Below are 24,415 nucleotides of genomic sequence, written 5' to 3'. Positions count from 1 at the left end.
GCAATCGAGTGATTCAGGGTCGTGGCTGTTGGCGGCCGTGCGCGCTTGTCGGAGCCTCCAGCTGGACCAGCGTGCTTTCCAAAATATGGATGCTTGCCTGTCAGTCTCTTGAGAAATGTCGGAATTTCTACGAGAACAGGCTGTGCGTGGCTTGTCAGGACCATCCGTCTTCTCTCCACTTTCAACACGCGCAGCAGCGTCATCACCAGCAACGTCTGAAACATCACAGCCTCGCTTTTCTCCAACAAACACCATCCATCATTCCTCTCACCCATTTCCCCCATTTCCGAGACATCTGACATCCTCCAACATGTCGTTCCTGGACAAGTTCCGCACAGCAGCGCAGAAAGCGGGAGTGCAAGCCAACGCCTTTGCCCAACAGACGGGCAAGGCGATCAACGAGCAGGCGGCTACCGCCCGAGCAGGCTTTTCGTTGCCTAAAGAGTGTGAGCGGGCGGCGACGATCCTGCAGGCCTTCCTCGCCGACCCAGATCATCCCGACTCAGCGCTCAACTCGATCCCCAAAGCCGTGCTCCAGCAGGCCAAAGGTCTGGCCGTATTCAGCGTGATCAAGGCCGGCTTTGTGTGGTCGGGCAAGATCGGTAGCGGCGTCGTCATCGCCCGTTTGCCGGATGGGAGCTGGTCCGCCCCAAGCTGCATCGGTACTGGTGCTGTGGGATTCGGCTTGCAGATTGGCGCTGATCTGACCGAATTTGTCGTCGTCATGAACAGCGACGAGGCCGTAAAGGCGTTTGCGTACGCAGGGAACCTTACGATCGGTGGCACGCTCTCCGCTGCTGCAGGACCCATCGGTACCGGTGGTGATATCCGCATCGCCATCCGCGACCCAGCTCCGCTTTTCACGTACTCGAGATCTAAGGGTCTCTTCGCGGGCATTTCACTGGAGGGAACCGTGCTCGTCGAACGCAAGGAGACGAACAAGGACTTCTACGGTCAACCGATCCCAGCGGTGGATCTGCTGATGGGAAAGGTACCCGCACCGGAAGCGGCGAGCGCCATGTACGAGGTCGTCGAGGCGGCAGAGATGATGGACGAGAGCGGCGTGCCGCAGCAGTCGTACGTGCCCACAGGCGAGCCTGGACAGGCAGCGCCGGTCGCTGGATACGATCTGTCGGGCGCTCAGGCTGCGGCGCCGGGTCCGGCTGCGGGTGCAGTGCCAACAGGGTCAACGACCGCGCCCACAGGTGCAGCAACGGCCAACAAGCCCATCTTCGATTCGTAAGTTCACTTTGCTCGATGCAGATTGCTAGCTAAGGACTCAAACACTGACAAGCTCCCTTTGCTCCTTCTTCTACAGCGAGAAGCACTAAGGCAGTCCAGCAGCATCAAATGTTCATACCCACCGATGCAATTTGAACCAGCTCATACTCATGCTCTCAACGCATTCTCCCGTGAATCGCTAGCGCAGACAAACCCAGGAACGTCGCAAATGTCGTGTTTTGCTCTACGATGTACATTCGTTTTCCTTCCGCCTCTCAGTAGGGTCGATTACCCCTGCCTTGAGCACCGTACTTGGCTTGTTGATGCGCCCTCGCTTGCTGCGAGAGCTCTGCCCTCGACTGAACCGGGCTAGAACTGAACGGCTCATCCAAGACTGTCGGATGTTGAACGGGACCCCTTTCGCGCAGCGTCTGTGATGACGATGCGATATTGCGAGGATGTGTGAAGGCACCGCTGATGGCGAATGGCATCGTGGCGCCGGCCGTGCCGAGTGCAGGGCTAAGCAGGGCGGTGGGTGAATTGGTACCCGACTCGCCGGACTGCGATTCGTTGGACGAATTGGTCTCGCGTCTTCGCCCGGGCACATTGACGTTGGATGGCACATAGGCGGGTCTTGCAGAGGCGCCTTCGGGAATGCCACGAAGCGCGGAAGCGGAAGGGTAACCAGAAGGAGGAGAGCCCATTCCAGATCCAGCAGATCCTGTCGAGATCCATCCATCTGGCTTCAGTCGGTCCCTAGCTCTCTGCCTCGCCGCTGCTGCACCTTCGCCTCTTACCGTCGAATTGGATGCGCTGCTTGACGAGGAGGAGAATCTACCGCCGCCCCCGCCCTCGCCTTCGGTCGCCGTCGACGTGTAGGAGAGCACGCGAGACGTCATCCTCGGGCTTCGCGGCGTCGCATGCATCTGAGCGTGCATCGAATTCTCCGCTTTTCTCATGTAACCTCGACCTGGCCCTTCGCGCGGTCTGGCTGCTTGACGCGAGTTGACGGGCGAAGGCGTCTCGCCACGCGAAGGGGCGACCCGCAATGTTTCTTCCTTGCCAGAGTCCTCTTCGCCAGAAGAAGACTCGTCGTCGCCATCCCTGCTGTCGGATGCTTCCCCCTCGCGCACATCATCTGCTTCCTGCAAGCTTGACCTGCGTTCCGACACGATCCCGGACTGAGGACGGGACAGGTTCGTTGGTGAATCGACGCGTTGCACTCCACCGGCTCCTCGGCCGTTCTTCCTGCGATCGTCCGGAGTTCGGGAAGTGCCAGTCTCCCTCGGGCTGGATCCTCTGGGACTCGCTCCAGGGGCCTGAGATCTGCGCCTGTGAGGCGACTTTGGTGGATGCGTGTGTCGATTCCAGGCATCGGCGAAGCTGCCAATGGCCCCTGCCTGATCCCACGCGTTGACGAAGGACAGATTCGCGGGCAGGCCTCGAGCGCGCTGTACTGGTGCTGGCGCAGGGGGTGCCGGACGCGGGTTGGCTTGTGAGTAAGATGTGTTCCCGGACGACGGAGGAGAAGGACGACGAGGCTCGTCTGGGAATACACGTGCAGGTGCGCCTGACTTTTGCTGGCTCGACTCCCATGGGAAGATCGGTTTGACTTTGCTCGGATCTGGTTGGTGTGATCCCAGATTGTCAAAGACATGATCACGTCGGAGCTGTGCGGGAATATATCCAGGCCCGCCTTGAGAGTGACCGCCGGTTTCCTTCGAGGCGTTTTGGGGCACAAAGAAGGCGGCCTTCTGCTCGGCGAGTGTGCGTGGCGTTCGTGCGCCAGAATCCCAGATGTTGGAGTAGAAACTGTCGATGGGGATACGCATCTGGTGAAGAGAGGCGTCCGAGCCGGTGGGAGGAGGCTCGTGAGCCGGATTCCACGACAACTTCGGCGGCGAGTAGTGTGGAGAGTCATCGCTGTCGTCTCGGTTGTCCGCACTTGGACGACTGGGGATGGCAACAGGAGCAGACACAGGTCCGGGTTCAGCTGCGCCATTGGAGCCCTCCTTGCTTCGCGCTGCGGCGTCGATGCTTTCTTGCGTCGGGGTGGGGGGAGACGGCGAGCGAGCTACGTCGGGCACGGGTGCGATCAGTGAAGTTCTTCCGTCGAGAGGCAGACTGACGTACGCAGCTTCGCAGACCGGCGGTCTTCTCTGTGCCGCCGCGCCACCGAAAGCGCGGACGCTTTCCTGACCGGAAAAGGCGGAGTCCTCCTCGCGCTCCTCTGCGTCCCAAACGGCATGGAAAGTGGGCACGGTGAACTTGCGACGCTCGACCACCTCGACGCCGCGTTCCGTGTGCAGGATCTCAATCTCGCTGTCTGGTGATGCAGAGCCCGATGAAGGATAGAGGGATGCAAAAGCGCTGTGCCACAACGCAAGCAGATAGTCGGGTTGATCGGGTGTGATGGGATGGCTGTCGAGGTCGCGCGGTGCCACGAGCGGATTGGGCTGAGCAGTGCCGGAGGGACCCGGTCGATTCCAGGGCTTGTTCTGACCGATGAAGTGAACGATGTTGATCGACTGTCCGTAGCGTTGGTATGCGGGCGCGAAGGTGTAGCCTCCGTGGCTGGTGACATTGTAGCGGAAGCTGAGCCTCTTCCAGCCGCCACCAGGAGCCGATGCAGCGCCAGCATTGCTGGTGTCATCGTCCATGCCATCCTCTGGGCCGAAGAAATCATTGAGCAGACCTTGATCGGCGCCGTCCCACGAGCCAGTCGTCCGAGCGAATGATCGGATGGCTTCAAAAGTTTTGGTGGATGGCCTCAGCATCATGACACCGCTGTTGAAAGCATCTGGCCAGCCGGTATCAGGTGCTGCTGCGAAGTGCACATTGCTGCCGAGTTGGAACAGATGGTCGATGCGACGAAGCACCAATGCATCTGCGTCCAGGAATACGATCTTGTCAAAACCTGTCCATATCTGGGTGGGGCCTCGAACGGAAGAGGCGCTGTAGGTGACGAGGTGTGCCGAATCGCGGCCGAGCCTCCAAGCGTGCAGTTTGGTGAGCGTGTTGGTAAGATCAGGTCGACCGAGAAGACCAAGATTGCGTTCCATTTCTTCGATCTTGGTGTTGAGATCCGAGTCGAGCGTTGCGGGCATGAGGGAGGCGGCATCGGCGGTGTTTGAGGTAGCGAGGATCTGGCGGAAGCCTATGGGTTCTACGCCGACGATCCAATCGAACAAGCCGCTTCGTCGCAAGGCTTTGATGGACTGGACCGAGAGGGTGTCTGGGGTGATGAGCGCGACCACCTGAAAACCAGCTGCTGCTGACGAGGTGGAAGTGGCCGCCCTCTGTTTGCCCTTCTTGGAGATGCCATGACTGATACGAAGAGACTCTGCCAAGACGAGAGCGCCTGGCAGGTAGTGGTCCGATGTTAGGAGGGTGACGAATGCATTGTTGGAGCGGCTTGATTGTGACGGAAAACTCATCTGCTAGACACCGATGTCGAGAGAATCGGCAGACAAGATGCAGACGAGCTCTGTTGTTGTGGCTGTGGGATTGTTGCAGAGCAAGCGACGCAGATGCAGATGTTGGCTATTGCATTCAAGATGCGGAGTTATGAAGGTGGGTTGCGCTTTGGCAATAGATGGGCGCCTAACGAAGGTAGTAGAGGAAGCCGAGGCAAGGAGATGGTCGGTGAGTGCGTCGAAGAACAAGGTGACGGATGAGCCAGGGAGAATGATGGACACGGTGGAATCGAAGCGTCGACCGGTATGTGAATGATAGGTCGCTAAAAGGGTCGGAATGCTCTACGGACAGATGGAAGGCGACAATGTGATCAAGGTCGAATATGGCGATGGCGAAAGGTGAGGAGTGTGACACAAATCGAGGTCGTGATGCTGATCAGAAGGTCATGCTCAGCAATCAGCAGCCTCAAGCGAGCGCATGGCCCGTCCAAAATCTTCTGGCGCCACCCAACGACGAAACATGCACAGAGATGCAGGCGATCAAATCGGACCGTCCGCAAATGCAGCTCAAATGCGCAGTCTGCAGCTTCGCACGCACTCTCGCCCCCAAGAAATAAAGGGAAAAAGCCGAAAAAGGGCCAAAAACAAAGGAAAACCCCTTTCTCGCGGGCTCTTCCCCCACCTTGCGTGTTGTGATGTGCTGTTGTGGAATTCCAAGTGGGGTCAACGCCGGAAAATGTACCGGAGTGAGGTCGATCTTCTTTCGAACTTCAGGCTGAATTTTCTATGCTTCTCCTGGCTGATAGAGTGTATCGAAGTCGAAGGTTCTTACAGTGGAGTCGATGATTGAGCTCAAGTGTTGACGGCAGGCGCAGGCTTGGAGCGAAGCACAGGCTACCGTCGCACGACTCCTAGCATGTCTGTTAAGCTCGGATCGCACCCGAGTGAAGTCAGCAGAGGCGCAAGGTTCCGAACTCTCGTCGCATGCAGCAACAGCGAGTCATGTGCAAGCTTCCAAGTCGCAAAGCGTGGCGCCCCACAAATTCGAGCTTCCCAGTCGGCCAATCACGAACGTCGGAAGCATGCCGACATGTAGCGTGCTGTTCAAGGAAAAGATGACTGTCATCATCGCCTTCGGTCCGGTCGGAAGGAGTCAGTGCGCGCGGTCGAGCCGAAAACAAGGGTTCTGCGATTTTGTCGGTGAATTTTCCGAGGTGGCTTAATCGATCTGCCAGAGATCAAACAAACTCACATGGGCCGTCGCCACGTTCGGCACGCGTCCGTCGTCTTGACTGTTCTAAAAGCAGCCTGCCCATCTCCGAGCAGAGAACTCGAGCTCTTCTCACATCAGTTGTCGGAAGAGGCCCCACGTCTTTACCAGTCGCGACAAATGTCATCGTTAGGCTGACCGCCGCGCAGATCCGCGCAATGCAGCTCACACGTCCTGCACATGACAGGATCGCCGGTGCAGATCGGAGCTCGACCGCAGTGCAGCTCGCATACACGTCGACTCCGCTATCGATCGTGACAATGCTAGAGCCTGCACGCCGCCTTGGCCTCTCGACTGGCTCACCCGAACTTACGATGGATTTGGCAGAATCGTGGCGTCACAGAAAGCTGTTTCCAGGTCGAGACTCATGCACGGTCGATCCTCGACATAGCTTCTTTCAGAGTCACAGTGAGGCTAAGAATAAGTCTTCTTCAAAAGTGCTGTCATTCAGAGCCAGCTGCTCCATCCGATGTACATCTTGGCCAGGTTGACCGAGCTGGTGGCTTCTTTGATCAGTGCGTCCACCAGGTTGTTGGTCGAGTAGGGTGGACTCGGCTCGCGTGATCCAAGTCGGTACAGCCGTCCGTCGAGTTTGTTGGCGACCGGATCCAGCGCTCGACGCGCTTCCACCACACGTGGATCTTCCCCACGTGCATCGTGTCGCTTGGCCGACGTCTTGGATCGATGCCGATCTTCTGGAACGCTCCATTCGCCTAGAGGGTCGTGCACCATGGCCTCGAGCACGCTCATCAGCGAGTCGCGATTGTCTCGCAGAATACTCATCGTGATCTCGGCGCTCTTGCGGAATACGCCGTCGCAGCCTGTGACGCCCATCGCGTCCACCATGTTCTGCGTCAGTCGGAACGGCACTCGTTCCGGAATCTCGAAGCGCTGCCCCTTGTCGAACAGGCAGTTCAGATCCACATGCACCGTGTCGCCGCTGTTCGAGTCGAACAGAATGTTCTCGCCGTGACGATCTCCGAGTCCCAGCACGAAGCCCACCATCGACATGACTGCCGCCGTCCGTGCGTAGGCGGATCGTGCTTGAAGCCATGCTGTCGGGTCCGGGAACGTGGCGAGAAACCATTCGTGGAAGACGGGTGCGAATCGGGACAAGACCTTGTCTTGAAAGATCTTCTCGGTCGTCCTCGGGTCCGGCGACACGCGCGCTTCGTCCATGCTCGTCTTGACCTCGGAAGTGTAGATCTGCATGCCCTTGCCATTGTACAGCTTGGTCAGAATATGTCGGAAGCCCACCGTGTGAGGCACCCATTCGATCAGACCGTGCTCCTCGTTGAGGATGAGCACCGCGTACGTCCGCACGTACAGCTTCCTCTTACGCGACTCCGGCTGGCTCTGCAGCAACTTGTTGATCATGGAGTCGAACTCCATCAGTCGCGCGTCCTTGCGCAGGTCGTCCTTGGGTTTGCACAGGAACGGGTACCGGTTGCCGTCGTTGCCGATGATCATCATCTTGCGTGGCTTCTGCAGACTGTTCATCACCTCGATCGTATCCTCGAAGGTCCTGATGGTCGGCAGATTCGAAGGGAACGGTCGATGCTCCTCCGAGATCAGGTGATTGGAGGGGAGCAGCACCGTCATTGAGCTCTGCAGCGGTAGCAGCAGTTCCGACGTGTTGGCCACTTCCAGCAAACCGGGGAACAGCTTTTCCATGCTGAGCACCGTCTCGTTCTTGCCAACACTGTAGTCACACAGCCGCAGAAGCTCCTTTGCGAGGCGTTGGGAGGACGACACCACCTTGACCACTTCCTTGTGGCTCGAGCCGCCTTTGGAGCTCAGTCGATGGATCATCTCGGTGTAGCGTCGCTTGCGTTCCGGGTCTTTGGAGCTGGCTCCTGCCACCATCGACCACATGGCCTGCTGAGGATACGCCAGGAGCACCTGGAGGATCATGTCCTGCAGCACCAACCAAGCGTCATCGTTCTTTTGCACGATACGCGCGACCAGCTGCGGGAACACGGCGAGCCACTGGAAAGGCTTGAGTCGTCGGCTGAACTTCTTCATCAGGCTGTTGAGCTGCGTGAAGGCGTCCACCTTCTGCGCGAGCTCAGCATCACTGCTGCTGCCCTTTTTGCCATGGGTGAGAATTTTTTCGTCAGCGGCCAGGTCCATCCAGATGGTCAAGACGCGAGGCAAAGTTCGGTAGAAGAATTTGGTGCCGACCTGAGCCGAGCGCAGGAACGACCGACAGACGTTGTAGCGTTGCATCGTCATGTTGGGCAAGAGACCCTCGTGCGTGTCCTGAAAGTGGCCGAGATGGTACCACATCTTTTCCGAGTCGTTCTGCTCCTTGGTTGCTTCCTTGTATCGGTCCAGCACCTCGTTGGCGGTGTAGCGGAAGGTCGAGTCTTGAAGGCGCGCTCGCAGCAGACAGGCTTTTGCATACGTCGCACGATCGATGCGCAATGTGCGACCTTCTGCATCCGTCTGTTGCAGCTCGATGAGGCCGATCTTGGACATGTCGCCGATCTGACCCGGCTTGAAGGTGCTCGTCAGCGTGTTGAGCGAATTGACCAAGTCGCGGATGGCAGCGTGCGTCTGTTCCTCCTTTGCGAGCAGCTTCACTCTCTGCACAAAGGCAAAGGTGGCCTGATTCTGCGTCGCTTGCAGCGTCGCAGAGTACGCGGTCTGCATGTGACCGGCGCGACGAGCGATCTTTGAGGTGGCGATCCACGCCTGTCCGACCTCCTTGCCAGATCCGAGCGACGAAGGCATCGCAGCAAAAGCGGTCCTCCGCAAGCTGAGGAGAGGCTCTTGCATCCGGAAGGAAGGAAGCGTCGCGTTCAGGCGTGCGGCCAGCGATCGATTCAGGTCGGAGACCGTATCAGACGCGATGGCCCTCGTCAGCGCACCGACTCGTTCGCCAGCATGTGTTCGCGCATGCAAGCGAATCATCTCGAGCTCTTGGAGCATATGAAGGTGAAGCACCGAGCCGTAGACGCCTGGATACGATGCCTTGCCGGCAGCGACGAGCGGCTTACCAAGATCTTGACGCGCCTGCACGAGCACTTTGCCAAAAACCTCGGTGTCGTTCTGACGCATAGCCAGGAGAGCTCGTCCGATCGAGTGCTCTGGGCTCTTGGCCTGACTTCGTTGGGTGCGAGCTTCCACCTCTTTCCAATCGCCAAGAATGCAGGCGCCCTCGACCCTGAACGCATCCAGGAGGTCCTCCCATTCAGGGTGGGCACTGAGGGCTCCGCGAATGTGCGTGCGCATGGTGTCGTAGTGGCCCAAATTCCGCAGGCAGCGCAGCAAGCCAAGATGGAGCTCCGGATCGTGAGGCCGCTGTTGCAGCTCCACTTCCCAACAGCTTTGTGCCGACGTCCATCGACCCGTGCTTTCGTGTTCACGAATCTGGTGTTCGAGGGAAGGCGAGATGACCCTCGTCGAGATGCCCTCCATCCCGTCGGGCTCATCCAGGTGAGCGTAGATCCTGTGCATGTTCTCGTAGTAGCCTTGCAGGTCGTGGTCGTCTTTGCCTTCGGACCGCATCGCTCGGACACGCAACTCGAAGTTGAGGAGCGCGCGTGAGTATGCGTTGCACTGCAGCGATGCCTGGGCCAGAAGCTCCTGGGAGATGCGATGCATGATCGACTCAACGACAGCAAGCGTTTCCTCGCCACCGCCTGTAGCGAGCCTGGGTCGACGAGAAGTACGCGCAAGCTCTTGACGCTTGCGTCGCATCCATATTCCGACGTGATCCATGATGGTGAACAGCGTCTGTGCGGTCAAGAGCTTCCGCTCGGCCTCGTACTTGGTCTCACTCTCGACCTGGTCACGGAGGACAGTCTGAATTTCGTCGACACAAGCCTCTCGGTCGATGTCGTCGCCCGAAATGATGGTGTGCAGTACGAGATGGGGAAGCAGATGCCGTGCGATGCCCACGTCATGCGACCGGATGGCGACTCGGAATACAGCAAAGATGGTCGAGGCAACGCCAGCGGCGCTCTTGTTCGCGCCGCCTCCGGCGAGGGCAGCAGCCGCAGAAGAGTCGCATCGCTCCACCGTCTTGGTGATGAGTCGACTCGTCCAGCTCTGCAGCCAGTCGCCGTACGAGCGCGAATGCGTGTAGATCGGAGTTTCGCGCATGCTGGGCTTTCCCACCTGCGCGCCGTATCTCGAGTCGAGCAGCGGAGTGATCGTGTCGACCACGTCTTGCGGCAAGTCGGCAAGGCGTTGTCGCGTCTTGATGCCCACCGTACGTGCATTCGAGCCTGTGGTGAGGATGGCGCTGTTAAAGCCAGCCACCTTGAGAAGCTCTTGGATGGCGTAGGCCAGGCCGTTCTGCTGCGTCGTGTCCGTAGCAGCTCGGAAGGCGGGAACCAGTAGATCGCGAATGAGGTGAATCGAAAAGTCAATCGCTTCTTCTTGATTTTCGAAATTGTCCAGGACGATCTTGACAGGTTCTTCAACGGCATGCTCGATACGGTCTGGATCGACGGCGCCGATCAGCCCGAAGCAGCGGAAGCACAAGTCCCGGATGTCGGTATCCTGCACATCGCTACGCGCAGCAACATGCATCAATGTTCGAATGCACTGTCCGACGAGCGGACTGAACGAGTCACCGGATGTGAGCGCTTCGATGTAGACGCGCTCCTCGGTGAGGAAGGTCTGCAGCTCTCGCAGTGACTCGTTGCAGATGGAGGTGTTCTCGTGCGATGACCGATCCAGGATGTTTCGGAATCGTCGATCGTTGTTCCACGTCTCCCTGACACCGCGCAAGCCGCGGCAGATTTCGGGGATCTCAGCGTCGAGACGGTCCAGACTCGGAATGTCGTCGATGAAGTTCTTGAGATACGCCGCGTTCTCGAGAATGAGGTAGTGAAGGATGGAAATGGCTATCCTCTTCCGTTCAGGGTTGAAACGGTCCCAAGCCGACAGCAAAGCTGCAGCGGTTTGCCCCACAAAGGGACCAATGTCGTCGAAGCGCAGTGTTGTGATAAAGATCTTCCAGCTTTCCAGCGTGGCGAGGCTGACCGAGTCGGGCTGAAGGTGACTGTTGAGCGTAGCCATGATCTGTGGTGTGACTGCGCTGATGGGCGGACCAATGATCTCGACGAGGGCACCAATGCTATGCAATGCGAACGCGAGATCGGTGGCCGTCCTCCTACCATGCTCTCCTGATAGCTCTTGATTGATCCAGGTGAGGATAGCGAGAATCTCGCCTTTGAGAAAGCCAGCGACTTTAGATTTGAGCAGCTCTGGGTCTCTTGTCCTGGCCGCCGCAGACGTTCCGTTGATCGTCTCGATGATGAACTCGAGACCTGCGTAGGCTTCCTTGCGGGCCGCACGATTGCCGAGCTTGACAACAAGATATCCGACGACGTCCGACTGACGACTGCGCAAAAGCACCTTGAGACTTGCTGCATCGACACCGATCAGCTGCACCAGGGTGGAGAGGCCTAGGTCTCGCAATGATGCGGAGCGCATGAAGAATGACCGAAAGATGGGCGTGATGTTGTCGTGACAGAGTCGAGGAACATCCGTGCCGAGGGCGCGAGCGATCAGCTCGATCATCTTGGTTCCGATCTCGGCCGTACTGTCTCCAGAGCAGATCATCGTGATGAGGTGGGGCAGCGTGTACTCTTTCGTCAGATTGAAGAAGGTGGCTTGGTTCATCTTGATCAGGCTCAAGAAGCTCGTCCATAGATCTGGCATCGAGATGAAGCGCTCGACGATGGATGTCGAGACCCTTTCGAAGTGCTTTTGCACCAACTGGAACGTCGTGCACCGATGTGCAGCGGCGATCTGCACGATTTGCGTGTAAGCGCATGCCTTGATGAATGGATTTGCGTGGCCCAGGTGCAGGATGAGCGTCAGCAAGCAGATCTCCTGACAGCTTTCGACGGGCATCTCGAAGAGCTGGCCGAGCCCAACAAGGGCGGTCTCGTGGCAGGAAGATTGGCTGACATCGGCGAGAAGGTCTTCGTAGATTCTAGGGATATGAAGGAAGCGGACGATCCATTCCTCTTCGATGCTGGTGTCCCGCTGCAGCAGCAGGCGTTTCTGGTAAGCAACTGCTAGCTCATTGGCAGCGAGACGACAGCTGCGAGCTTTCGAGCGCAGAGAATGCGCAATGATATTGAAGACGTTCTTGTCGCCATTGAACGGGAGTGGCTTTGAGACTGAAGAATGGGCAACGCAGCGGCGCAACATATCGATGATGCGGGATGACAAGAGGCGTGATGTCTTGACAGCGTTGTGGACGTCTTTCCACAGTGCAGCAACGGCAGAAGGATCCGGCTCGTGTTGCTCGGCATTGGCAAGGGCGGTCTCCAGCTCTGCTATTTCCCCTCTGGGGTGACGCTCGCAGATGCATGTGGCTTGGGACGCATGTACATCCATCGCCTCGCCCTTAAGGACTGTGTGAAGACACGTTCGCGAGATGAGACGTCTCCGCGAGATCTCGTGCGACTGCTCAGATGATTCTGTGGTAGTAGCATCGAGCGGAAGCAAGGCATCGATCACGTTCATGGTCTTAGCCAAGTTGTCGGAATGGTCGAGCCTTCGTCTCTTGAAGTTGTCGATGCGAGCTCGAACCTGATCCGTTCCTGCTTGTGCCCGAGCGCGGGCATCCATGCGGTCTCGCAACAGGCTATGCAGCTGCCGAAGATCGTCGAGTGCGGTCGTGCCCTGCAAGCGAGCAAATTCTTGCGGTTTCTGGGCAACGTCCTCCAGCAATGAGGCCATCTGCGAATGGAGATCAGCCAAGAATGGCGCCTCGAAACGACGTCCGCTTGCGACGACCAGAGACGCCAGCGTCGACACGAAGCACACGACAGCAGATCGCTGTATCAAGTCCGGCGAATCGGCGATCGATGGGCCTCTGAGTCGCAGCTGACCCGTGAGGAGATTTTGATAAGGTTCCAGGACGGCTGCGAGCTCTTCTTGTCTTGAGTCCGGCACTTGAAGAGCATATGCGCTGAAGCAAGATCCGATGGAGATCAAAGCATGCGCCACATGAAGGTGCTCGCCATCATCGACGTCAACGTGATCGAGGATGTCGGCGAGAGACGACATGTGCTCTGCAGCTACCTGCATTACCCTCACGAGGCTGCTTGGGTAGGATTCAGCGAGAAATGCAGCATGGCTGCTGACGATCTTGTAAGCGTCAGGAGCGAGAGGTGTGTGCAGAGCTGGCTTCGGTTGCCTTTGCTTGGCACACGTCCATCTGTGCTGCAGGTGCTCGACGAATAGAAGCACGGCATAGTCTGCGACGTCGATAAAGTAGGTTGGAAACTCTTGGGCGAGCCTGAGACACAGGTCGATCGATGTGAGGAAGAGCCCACTGGCGCGATCGGCGATGATGCCTTTCCTGTCCGCATCTTCCGTTCCCGCAGTCTTGGCGCCTAGTGAGAAAGTGAGCGCGGCGTCCCGTTGTAATGACGAAAGGGCGGCAAAACCGCTCCCAGCGGGTTTAGGACGGTCTTTGCGCGAAGTGAGGCGGAAGGAGGGATCAGAAAGCGGAGAGCGATAGAAGGAGATGACCTGAGACGCATCGTGCGGGATGCTCGGAAGCGATACTGAGTGGTCTGGATTCGGAACGACAAAGTCCGGGAGGCGTGCATTGGCGCTGAAGGAGGTCTGACCTGTCTGTGCAAGCGCGTGTACGGAAGCGCGCAAGCATTCGGCGAGAATGTAGCGGACATTATCGACCTGACCGACCGTCTCGGCGGATACGGAGAGAAGCTTTTGCAGGTGATCGAGGAGTTGGTGAGAGAGATCCTTGGAGTGCTGTGCGTATTCAGGTTCTCTTGTGGCTCTGGAAGAGCGGCTGGCGGACAGCATCGAGGCAGCTGCACAAAGTAGACGAGGAGTGGCCCAGACGTCGAAAGTGGTGTTGGTCATGTCGAGGGTCACGGCGCTTGTCGACGCCGTGGCACAAGCACGGTCGTTGGATTCGAAGAGGTGCTCGAGGTACTTGGGCGATGCGCTCAACGTGCGGGACAAGGTGTCGAGGGCTTGACGGATCCCGATGCCAGCTCCCGCATTGTGGGCCTCGGCATGACTCCGGCTGGACGAAGGTGCATCGATGAGTGGTGTGATGACGCCCGATATGAGAAGGCGATTGAGAGCATGCGCAATCTCTTCTTCGCTGTGAGATCCGTCTCGGACGATGTTTTGCCCGTTCAACTTCGCTGCGCCTCGGTGGAGACCGTCTGCGAGGAACTGAGAGGCTGCTACGAGTGCGGCAGAGGAGTCGCCGTTGACATGGCCGTTGCTCGACCTGTACTCTGCTGAAGAACTGCCAGCATCGTTGGAGCCGACCACCTTGCGGAGCAGAGCGCCGAGCGCATCATTGACACGCGCCTCGGTGGCGGCTGGCATGATTGCTGTTGCGAGCTGCTGGGAGCGCTAGCATTCCCGTCCTGCACTCTGATACGAGGTTCGGGTGGCAACCGCGATCGCTGAAAGTGTGTGTTGGTAAGAAAGATGCTGTGACAGAGGAGGAAGCAGCTCTCGCCTCGTCGATGATGGGCTTCAACGAATGAACTCAGCCCGAATCTCCACAAAATCACCGTCTGTGACTTTTCCGAAGAGAGGCTTGGCGGCCAAAGTCAAAATTTGGCTGACGGAGAAGGGCACGCGTGAGGCTGACGCGTAAACGAGGCCAAAAGACCAACACTTTTCAGAATGCGCACGGCTGTCTGTCTCACTTCTTGATCACCACCATCCATCATCGCTGCTACAACTCTGCCATTCATTCGACATGGAGGATCAACGCAACGTCGCGAGTCAGGAAACCATGGATAGTAAGTGCTCATCGTGAGCAAGCATATACGATCACAATCGACTGACAGTTCGATTGCTCACCTTATCGGCGCCAGTCCTCCATGACCTTTCGCAACTGCTCAACACCGGTCTCTCACGAGAACAACTGCGCGCCTGCGTAGAGCTGATCGAAAGTGGCGTCAATGCTGAAGCTGTTGCTGTAAGTGCTCCTGTGCCGGTGGAGGATGCGAAGGTAAGTGGCGGCTTGACTGATGCTCAGATCTTCCTTCTTCCCATGTTCGACACCACAGGCGATCGTCGAGAACCTCCGCAAGGAAGCCGCAAAACGCTAGCGCGACTCGCCACGAGCTGCCGAAGCACAAGTCTTGCAGCAAATGAGCCATCTGCCGACGGTGACAGAGCGCCCCGTTGACACTATGCTCACCATCGGCTTCTCGGAAGGATCCGCGCACTCTCAAGGAACAGGACAGGCAAAGGATACGAGCCAGCGAACAGCGGAATTCGACGTCGGCGGTCTACCGCCCAGAGGAATCGTTGCATTGACTGAGCAGTTGCGACCAGCCACGGACACGATCCGATCGCATGTTCAGGCCGGTCGGAGAGATCTGCAGAGCACACGAATCTCACAGCTTCGTCACCCAAGCCAGATCAGCCGTGGTCCTGTGGAAAGGATGGCCAGCCCGCGATTCCGCCTCAGGATCTAGCATTTGTCGGCCATCGACGACTGTGGAGCAGGCTACTCATTTCTGTGGATACGACGTCTTGGCGTCTGTCACTGTCTGCAATAGATGGAAGCAGAGCCGAGAACCTGCACACCTTATTTGGGCGAGCAGCCCCTGAGTCGGCGTTAGCACAGGAGGCGCAATGAAAATTGGGGCAGCAGAAGCACTCTCTGAAATTTCATTTCTCGAAAAATTGAAGAGGCCACAGCCAGACAGGGGTCCTTGCAGCGGAGAAAAGCCAAGCGAGGTGACATCTTGGCTGCGTTGAGAGACCAACACTTGTCAACCTGGCAGACGAAGGCATGGCAGGAAGACTCAGGGGCTGATTGTTCATCTTTTCATCGTGCTCGGCTGCTTCCTTTGTATGCACCACTGGGGCCGCCGAAGTCGAATATGGGAGCGGCTGAGGTCCAGCTCTGAGCTTTACCCATCTTGCAGTCGGTGCAGCGCTCATCTACGCCAAGGCCGCCTCTCTACGTGACAATGGATCATCAAGCGGTCCAAGCATAAGCATCAGCGTGGCGTGAGAACGACCTTGCATCAAGCCGGGTCCCTGCCGCTTCACCTGCTCAGGGCTTATGTGGGGGCAACGGACGAGCCCCGACTGAACCCTGTTTCCCTTCTTCGGTATGTCCGCTCCGCAGCCTTGCTCCTGGCTACCATACCTGACACAGCATCACCCTCAGTCCAGGCACGTTCCCTGACCTTATGACCTTCCGCTGACCTTATGACCTTCCGCATCGTCTTTCAGCTTCGCTCATCATAACGACGTCGCACACCTGCGTCAGGTTTCAGGCTTGGCTCGTCTGCTGACCACCATCAGGAAGGCTCGCAACATACTGATGAAGAACTAGCCTCCTGTCCGTCTAGCTCGCCCACAAGGCATCGGTGACCCTCGTGGGCATAGGGCACATATAGCAGTTGAGGCTGCCAGGCCTCGCTTGCAGCCACAATGCTCTCGCAAGCACATCTGGCGGACCAAGCGGCCGGCAGCTGCTACCCATCCTATCCTCCGGTCTCACCTTCGTCTCCACACCATCAAAAGCAGCAGCATCCACGACAGGCCAGCTTCGAAAGTTGTCGACCTTCGTCTCAGGCTGGCAGCTCTCGGTCATCCTACGGCAAGCAGCCTCTCAGCCCTCTGTCTATGCCACCATGCCACGCTCAGGGTGAATCGGACGAGTATGAAGAGCGCGATCTGGGAGAGATCGCTGCTGCCAACCAGGCTGCGCAGGAGCAAAGGTGGGGACCGCACGCTGCTCCTTCCGAGGCTCCTGCCCGGTACGACTTCTACGCGGACCAGCTTCAGTACGTCGGTCGATACGTCTCGATGCCCATCATGCCGGGCAGTCTTGACCCGACACACTACGACGGCGGCTTCTACGTGGCACCACCCGCCTCAGGAGCATATGAGCCCATGTATGAAGGCTACAATGCACCGAGCTACGGAGCGCCGTCGATAGCCTCGAGACAGACTTTAGGCGGGCGGTCGCGTCACAGCCTTCCCGCCTACTCGACAGCGCCCACGCATCCTTCGGTCAGCCCGCCAGCTTCAGAGCCGCCCAACATCTTCAACGTCAACGCAGCACACCACCTGCCTGGGACTTCTGCACACCCGCAAGACGCCCAACACGGTGGACGTATCGGTGACTCTCTACCAGGCTTTCCGAGTTGGTCTCACGCATGGTACGGCGGCCACCTCTCGGCTGATGGTCATGCGTACACCATGGTGCCGCCAGGCTCTGGCCAGAGCGGGTGGGAGAGCGAGTCGTTCAGCAATGGTCGCTACGGCCCTCAGTCACCGCCCAGCCCCTATGGACCCTACCCATACGATCGCACACCTACGAACGATCAAGTCAAGGAAGAACGCATCCGCATGTTGGAGAAACAGTTCGGACCCAAAGTGTCGCGCAAGGGCAGAGGCGACGGAAGCGCGGACGACGAGGAAGAAGAGCCGGAGGAGGTGCCAATAGGCGGTGTCAACGCAAAAGGGCGACTCGTTCTTCCACGTCACAAGCTCCGTATCGCCACGCGATGGTTGCAGTGTCTCGTCTCGCTAGGAGCAGCAGGGATGGGCATCGGCGGCTTCATCCTTATCCGACCAGCCGACAAAGCGCCCCCATCTGGTACTTTTCCCTCCTTCGTGCTGTACGGCGTTTCGGTTATCTCGACGCTTGTGTGCCTGTGGCTCTTCGCGTTCAAGCCATGCTGTTGCTCCGGACGCGATCCGGCTGGCGCTGGAGCAATGGGTGTTGGTGCTCAAAATGGTATGGTCATCCCAGTCATGACTTCTGGAAATGGCGGAGGCAAAGCAGGCAAGAAGAACAAGATGCACCCCGGCCCTTCGGTTAACATCATTGTCGATTCGACTCTCCTCGGAAAGCGCACCGACGACACTGATACCGAGAGCGACTCTGATGCCGAGACGCTTCCAGGAGATGCGCGTCGACGCAAGAAACGTCGAGCAAAGAAGCGACGCCAGTCGGACGCTCTGGCCACCATGAAGATGCAAGCCCGCTGGCACGTAGCACGCAAAAGCCTCAAATGGGATTGCGGCTGGGACGTCGTGCTGTGTCTGCTGTGGGGCACGGCAGCCGTGATGGCCCTCGTAGTGGGCAAGAAGTGCCCCGCTGGAACAGGCAGTGGCTGGTGTAACCTGTACAACGGCGCTATTGCATGCTCTGTCGTCGCTACAGTGCTCTTCCTAGTCGCCATCTACTGCGATGTTGTCGGATTGCGCGCTTCCAAAGCACCGCCAAAGACTCGTGCCTAGCCAGCACATGACATTCACGACTTTTATGATAGAACGCGTTCGCATGACCCTGTATACCAACGAACGATGGGTCCAATCGCGCAACTTCCTCGTATTCTTCTCGCCTGCTCCGTGATCATCCCTCCCACTGACATCTCACTAAACGTCGCCCAACCCAGCCCCATTCGCGGCAGCCCTATCCACCCCCACCTCATGCTCCAACCCCATATCAGCGAAGAAGTTCCTCAGCCCCATCGGATCCGCTCCGCCCAAATCGACCATCCTCCCCTCTCCCCTTTCCGCCTCGATCCCGATGCCCTTGTCCATCAAATGGCTGTAGCTCGCCAACAACGCTTTGGCAGCAGGGAACATCCCAGCACACGGAAAGATGGCCAGCTTGAACCCCAACGCTTCCGCCTCCTTTGCTGTCCACAACGGACTCTTCCCGCCCGTGACACAGTTGGCTAGCATCGGCAAACCCTGTAACTCCTTCATCGCCTGCTCCACCTCTTCATTCGAGCGCATGCCTTCCAAGAAGCCCATCTCTGCTCCTGCGGCGTGTGCGAGTCGCAGTCGCTCGATCGCCTCGTCCAGGCCCAGCACGGCAAGTGCGTCGGTTCGGGCGATGATCAGGATCCGATCCTGCGGAGGGCAGGGGAGGGCGTTACGTGCGTTGACCGCCGCGGTGACTCGAGCGATAAAGTCAGCGCGAGAGACAATCTGTTTCGAATCCAAATGACCGCATCGTTTGGCCTGCACCTGGTCTTCGACGTGCAGTGCGGCTATTCCTGCCCGATGGTACTCTGTGACCGTCCGTGCCTGTGATAGTCCAACGAAGCTCTGTCAGCACTGTTCCGTGGAAACGAGGAGGTGGTGGGTGGGCGAGGGAACTCACGACTTGAGGGGCGGCGCCGAAGCCCGTATCCGCATCGGCAATGACGGGCGTCATGAGCGTCGGATCCGCAGTGATGGACACGCCAGCAGCGGAAACCATGTCTGACATGCCCAAGAAGCCCAAGTCGGCTCGAGCGAGACGTGATGCAGATGTGCCTGCGCCAGTTTGATAGAGCGCGACATGACCCGCTTTGAGCGCCAGTCGCGCCGAGATGCCATCAAACACACCGGGGGCGGTGACAATAGAGGGACCTGCGAGGAGCTCTCGTAGCCGAGCGGCTGGTGTGCGTGCTGTCGAGGTCATGTTGAGAGTGATGGAAGAGCAGAGGGAGGCGAGGTAGAAGGAGAGTGGGAGGACGAAGCCGGACGGCTGGTCCGCCGGCTATACTTTTCGGCTAATTCATGCTGACAGGCGTAGCGAGAGGCGTTGTGACATCTGAAGGAAAGTCGAGAAGAAAAAGGTATCACGGAAAAGACGCGACGAGGGCAACCTTATCGGTCTGGATCGGGTTCAGGGTCCAACCTCCTCCTCACATCTTCTCATCACCACCACATCCGAGGCGATGCAGTCGACCACTGAGGCCTCATCCTCGAGCAGCCCGGACGACGATCTCGAGACGTACCTCCTTCTTCTGCTCTCCGACTCAAACCTCCCCACGGGCGGCTTCGTAGCGTCCTCGGGTTTGGAATCCTTCCACGCGCACGGCCTTCTGCACAACTCCCGCCCAACCCCCTCGCTCACCCGCTCGTCTATCCCCGCATCTCGGAACGTAGCGCCTTCGCAAGCACAACTCTCCTCGGCCACGCTCAGCTTTGCTCAGTCGACACTGCACAGCTATGCCCGTTCGAGCTTTCCGTTCCTTGCGCGGGTGCACACTCTCGTCCAATCGTACCTGGGTCGTGCGGGCGTAGAGAAAGAGGCGCAGATGGCCGAGTGTCTGGAGGCAATAGCAAGTCTCGACGACGGATACCACAGTCTGCTACTCAACCATGTCGCACGGCGAGCATCAAAAGCTCAAGGAATCGCGCTGCTCACATTGTACAGCAAGGCCTTTGCGCGGCCTATCGGGCTCGATCGCCAACCCTTCTCTGGTTCCCCTTCATCCCTCCAGCACCCGGCGGACGAGGCGAAGTTCGAAGCAGCAGCTCGACTAGTAGACAAGTTCAAACTGGACATTCGTCGCTCGACGCGTCAGGTTCATGGTCATCTGCCGATATGCTGGGCCGTCTTCGCCGCGTGTCTGGGGATAGGCCTCAAGAAGGCGGTGTATCTGCATTTGTTCTTGCAAGCCAGAAGCCTGTTCAGCAGCTCGATCAGGTTGAATACGCTAGGACCGTATCTGGCCCATCAGGTGATGCGCTTTCAGATGCGAGGTGTCGTGGAGGGCGTGATGCGCGAGATGGAGCGGGAGGGGTGTTTGGATGTTGGTGCGGCGGAGACGACAGAGAAGTCGGACAAGAGAAAAGTCGGACAAGATGCGAAAGTGAAAGAGGACGAAATGCAGATCGACAATGACGATAACAAGCGGGAACCAACTGTAATCGAGCCCTATAGCATAGGTGAAGCCTCGAGCAGCCCGATATGCACCACAGCGACGACGTTATCAAGAACTAAAGGGAAGCCCTTTCGCACCACACCAACGATGCAGTCCTCAACAAGCGCCTTACGACCAAGGATACAGGCCATTCGGGCCCGAAAGGGTCAACTCATCCCCGTGGACGACGACGATCCGAACCAGGGTTGGGCGTGGGACTGGCCGGAGGAGCAAGACGTTCTCAGCACACACATCCACAAGAAAGCGTCAGACAGCGAGAAGGGATTCTGGACGCATCCTTCTGCGCCAGCAACCACGTTCCCGCTGGGCGAAATCGTCCAGGCTCGTCACGACCAGCTCCATTCTAGACTGTTCAACAGCTGATGACCGCACAGATTGGATCAGGCTTGTCGATGATATATTCCATGACTTTACATACATGCCGATTCGAGTATTAGATTGAGCGTTGCGTCGCAGCGTTTTGCCGCGAGGTGGTGGAGCATGTTGCGCTCCGAGAGAGGACGTGATTGATAAGGGTGGGTATCGCATTCCGAGGGGTTCCGATATGATTGGGGGGTATGCTTGAGATGTCGGCAGGCGGAAGCTCGAGGCGAGCTAGCTCGGGTTCCCGATAGGTGTCGCGAGAGACTCGAAGCAGAACCGCAAACGCTCGCCGCTTCACTTCCAAAAGTTCCACTTAATGTCGAGACCGGGGTCGCGTCCGTTAAGGAGCCTCTCGCGGGTCTCCTCGATCTTCTCGAAGAAGATGCTCTTCTTAGGTGCAGGGATGGGCACCCTGATGCGGGGACCCTTTTCGATAGCGTCACGAAGGTTCTTGATGTTTTCCTTGACGTCAAAGTTGAGGCCCACGCCTGCGACACCCGCGCGCCCCTCGCCAGCCTCATGCATGAGGCTCTCTTCGTTCAAGAATCTGCGCAGCGCGCCGGTCGCGGTCAGGAAGCCAGAGGTGGTCTGGCGCGCCTCTTTACTGGCTACGGGCGAGTACTTGGAGTGAACGAGATACTCCCACAGGATGGTACCAAGGAAGAGGTACGCGGCGAGACGGAGCGTGACCTCGAGACGGTACTGTTTCGAGGCCTCTTCGCGGGTGGCCGTCTTTTCGATGCGTCGACCCTTGATGGCTTTGCCTGCGGGGCTGTAGCGGACGAGCGAAAGCGCGATGGCAGTGCCAAAGGAGACGCCTTGGATTAAGGCGATGGCAAAGGCAAGGCCCTTTTCGTATTCGGGAGACCAGTAGCTAGATCGGTGGGAGATCACGTAGATACCGTAGATGGGGAGGACAATGTGCGGAATGAGCAGAGCCGAACCGAAGCCTCCATCTCGGACCGTCTTGTAGACGGCACGAATGGGGTTGAAGATAGCCGTGCGCTCTGTTCCCGGCTCGGGGTGAAGGCGAAACTTGTCCGACATGGCTGTGCGTGGATGCGTAGATGGGCAGCTTTCAGTGGGCCCTTGTTTCGCAAGTTTCTATCGGATCGATTCTCGTGACAAGGAGATCGTTATTGCTGTAGCGGAGCTGCTTGATGACCAGTTGTGGATGGGTTGGGCCTCGGTCGTGGAAGTGAGTTTCTGCAGACAGATTCTCTCGGACGGTCGAATCTATGGAGATGGTGGTCAAGGTAGAAGATGAAGGTGCGACACGAATGGACTCTTTGAAAACCATCCGCTCAGCTCGAGAAGGGACAGGCTGATTGTGAATCCCCAGATTGTGGATATGCACTGATTGGCCCGTATCACGCACGCACGGCTGCCTTCTCCACAGTCACGAAGAAGAAAGTCCAGGCTTAGAGTAGCTGCGCTCAGGCACCCGCACAAAGCTTCAAGTAGAAACCAAAGTGTGAAATGACGAGAGGGATTCGGCTAAGCGCTGCAGATGATGCACTCCAAATTCGCCTTTTCTCCACCTTTGCAGCCAGACGGCTCTCTCACGTTCAAACTGGGCCGTGACGCTGCAGCGGCCAAACGAAAATCTCCCAGAGCGGATTGGGCGCGGATTGGGCGAGGCGGCTGCTGCTGCTTGGAAATGCACTTCTGTCGTCACCTCGAATGGCGGAACGTGAATCAATCAGACGGCTCCGCAATCACCTGGATTTTAGGTTCAGGCTGCTCAGCACCCATCCGCTGATCCCGAGCAGGCTCACTCACCTGCTCTGCCGAATCATTCTTTGCAACATCGTCGGTTTGGATGGCAGATGTAAGGCTGTCAAAAGTGCTCACAGTCACGTCTTCTGCGCTGAAGAGCAACGTCGGACAATGTCTGAAATCGACGACGAGCCCAGGTCAACAACAAGATCTCAAACATGGAGAGAGGCCAAGATGATCTCGCTTCTGCAGGATTGGGCGCAGCGCCGAACACATGGATGCGAGTTCGAAACCGCCAACCACGAAGCAAACGTTGCAGCAGAACCCAAGCCTCACGCCACCAAACCCCACACGTCTCAGTCGGCGGACCATTTGTTTGATTAGGAGTGTGCTGCCAAAACGATCTCACATAGATGAGCCCGCGCAAAAATCCACGTGACGCTGCACGCTCGGACACGGTCCTGAAAGGCAGAGAGCCCAGAGAGCAACACCAAGTCTCTTTTTGGCAATCCATTTCGAGACGACCTGCCAAGGTCTTTGCCCTTTTCGTGTCGCATGGATCGCAAGAGACGATCTTCCTTGGCATATGGATCAGTGTACGTCATGACAAAGCTCGAAGGCTGTGCTGATGATGGGAGGATCGCTGACTGCTAGACTGCAGCTTCATCCAGGCCTGTCCTTGTCCCGTATCGACGGCATCTGCGGTTGATTGGCGGGCAAGGTGAACATCTGGACCTGAACAAGAAGGTAGCTGTCACGTAGTCTGACTCTCTACAAGACTTCGATGCTTTGTTGGACGACTATATCTTCGTAACATGGACCGTGGGAGCATCCTTCGCTCCTAAGTGTAACGACCGAGCTAGAGCTTGACGCGCAGGAACAAAATGATGACAACCATCTCGATTTGGGCAACTGGGTCGGAGTCTTCAGCCGTTGCTCCAAACAGCGCCCAGCCGCAAAGCTTTGACGGGATCGACTAAGTTGACTAATTGCGCCGACTCTACGATATCACTCTTGAGGATCGGCGCTTTGCCAAGTCGACGGGACATGCTGCTTTAAGGTCTGCCATCTCAACAGCGGCGCCATCTCAGTCAGCCGATTTCCCACTCGCTGACACGAGGAGACCAACACTAAAAAAGGAACGCAACGCAGCACCGCATTTCTCTTTTTTCGAGAGACTCAGCCCGAAACCTAATCGTGCAGCCAAGTGCAGCTGAGATTGCCAGACCCCACTTCCCCTTTCATCACCTTCATCCCGCTTCTTCCTTTCCATCCACCATCATCCGTTCCTTTCTTCACGCTTCCGACCTGCATCACCCTGCACAATCCCTTCTTTGCATCCATTCGAGCCTCGATTGTTATTCTCTGCGGGGCCACCCATCTCTGACACGCGTGACGCGACTTCCCGCACAGACCGACAGCGGTCCCACCAATTCCGCGTGCCTCACCTCGTTTACGCCTGACGAGCAGCACAAGCAGTACCCTTTACTTTGTCCGATCCTTATCAGCACGCCAGCACAGACCTCTTAAGGCACACTGAGCCCCTTAGTCTTTCGATCGGTCATCCCTCCTCACACAATCGCAGTATTTGCCAGTCAAGTCAAGTCATAGCTTCACCAATGCAGACCTTAAATAGCTCAAGGGCTCCGCTCTCAGAGCTGCCGCTTCATCAGTTCGTCACGCAATCCTTGGCCTGCTCTCCGAATCCTTCACCCGACCATCACCTCAAGACACCCTCCCGCTCTCGT

General features: G+C 57.7%; 8 protein-coding genes across 8 annotated transcripts; 4 read left to right on the top strand and 4 right to left on the bottom strand.

Annotated features, from left to right (window-relative positions):
* Positions 1–310: 310 nt before the first annotated feature.
* PSEUBRA_004178 (Ysc84 actin-binding domain protein) lies at positions 311–1,331 on the top strand (the record flags this gene model as incomplete). Its single annotated transcript, XM_016437752.1, has 2 exons — positions 311–1,239; positions 1,319–1,331. 2 exons carry the CDS (start codon positions 311–313, stop codon positions 1,329–1,331), a joined length of 942 nt encoding a protein of 313 aa, XP_016291282.1.
* Positions 1,332–1,496: 165 nt separating this feature from the next.
* Positions 1,497–4,658, bottom strand: PSEUBRA_004177 (Glycosyl transferase, family 8; the record flags this gene model as incomplete). The annotated part of the gene is made up of 1 exon (XM_059465239.1): positions 1,497–4,658. The coding sequence occupies one exon, from the start codon at positions 4,656–4,658 to the stop codon at positions 1,497–1,499; it is 3,162 nt and encodes a 1,053-aa protein (XP_059320518.1).
* A 1,696-nt stretch (positions 4,659–6,354) lies between these two features.
* Positions 6,355–14,256, bottom strand: PSEUBRA_004176 (uncharacterized protein; the record flags this gene model as incomplete). The annotated part of the gene is made up of 1 exon (XM_016437742.2): positions 6,355–14,256. The coding sequence occupies one exon, from the start codon at positions 14,254–14,256 to the stop codon at positions 6,355–6,357; it is 7,902 nt and encodes a 2,633-aa protein (XP_016291280.2).
* Positions 14,257–14,638: 382 nt separating this feature from the next.
* PSEUBRA_004175 (Protein of unknown function DUF3743) lies at positions 14,639–14,993 on the top strand (the record flags this gene model as incomplete). Its single annotated transcript, XM_059465238.1, has 3 exons — positions 14,639–14,681; positions 14,757–14,860; positions 14,952–14,993. 3 exons carry the CDS (start codon positions 14,639–14,641, stop codon positions 14,991–14,993), a joined length of 189 nt encoding a protein of 62 aa, XP_059320517.1.
* A 1,537-nt stretch (positions 14,994–16,530) lies between these two features.
* On the top strand, positions 16,531–18,156 carry PSEUBRA_004174 (uncharacterized protein; the record flags this gene model as incomplete). The annotated part of the gene is made up of 1 exon (XM_016437754.1): positions 16,531–18,156. The coding sequence occupies one exon, from the start codon at positions 16,531–16,533 to the stop codon at positions 18,154–18,156; it is 1,626 nt and encodes a 541-aa protein (XP_016291277.1).
* A 138-nt stretch (positions 18,157–18,294) lies between these two features.
* Positions 18,295–19,333, bottom strand: PSEUBRA_004173 (Isocitrate lyase/phosphorylmutase, conserved site; the record flags this gene model as incomplete). Its single annotated transcript, XM_016437736.1, has 2 exons — positions 18,295–18,954; positions 19,031–19,333. 2 exons carry the CDS (start codon positions 19,331–19,333, stop codon positions 18,295–18,297), a joined length of 963 nt encoding a protein of 320 aa, XP_016291276.1.
* Positions 19,334–19,592: 259 nt separating this feature from the next.
* PSEUBRA_004172 (Urease accessory protein UreF) lies at positions 19,593–20,948 on the top strand (the record flags this gene model as incomplete). The annotated part of the gene is made up of 1 exon (XM_059465237.1): positions 19,593–20,948. The coding sequence occupies one exon, from the start codon at positions 19,593–19,595 to the stop codon at positions 20,946–20,948; it is 1,356 nt and encodes a 451-aa protein (XP_059321496.1).
* A 294-nt stretch (positions 20,949–21,242) lies between these two features.
* PSEUBRA_004171 (uncharacterized protein) lies at positions 21,243–21,995 on the bottom strand (the record flags this gene model as incomplete). The annotated part of the gene is made up of 1 exon (XM_016437735.1): positions 21,243–21,995. One exon carries the CDS (start codon positions 21,993–21,995, stop codon positions 21,243–21,245), a length of 753 nt encoding a protein of 250 aa, XP_016291275.1.
* Positions 21,996–24,415: the final 2,420 nt, after the last annotated feature.

Source organism: Kalmanozyma brasiliensis (assembly GCF_000497045.1).
Source record: "Kalmanozyma brasiliensis GHG001 unplaced genomic scaffold PSEUBRA_SCAF3, whole genome shotgun sequence".
Lineage (NCBI taxonomy): Eukaryota > Fungi > Basidiomycota > Ustilaginomycetes > Ustilaginales > Kalmanozyma > Kalmanozyma brasiliensis.
Note: the sequence above shows the minus strand (reverse complement) of the source record. Positions and strands in the feature narration are given on the sequence as shown.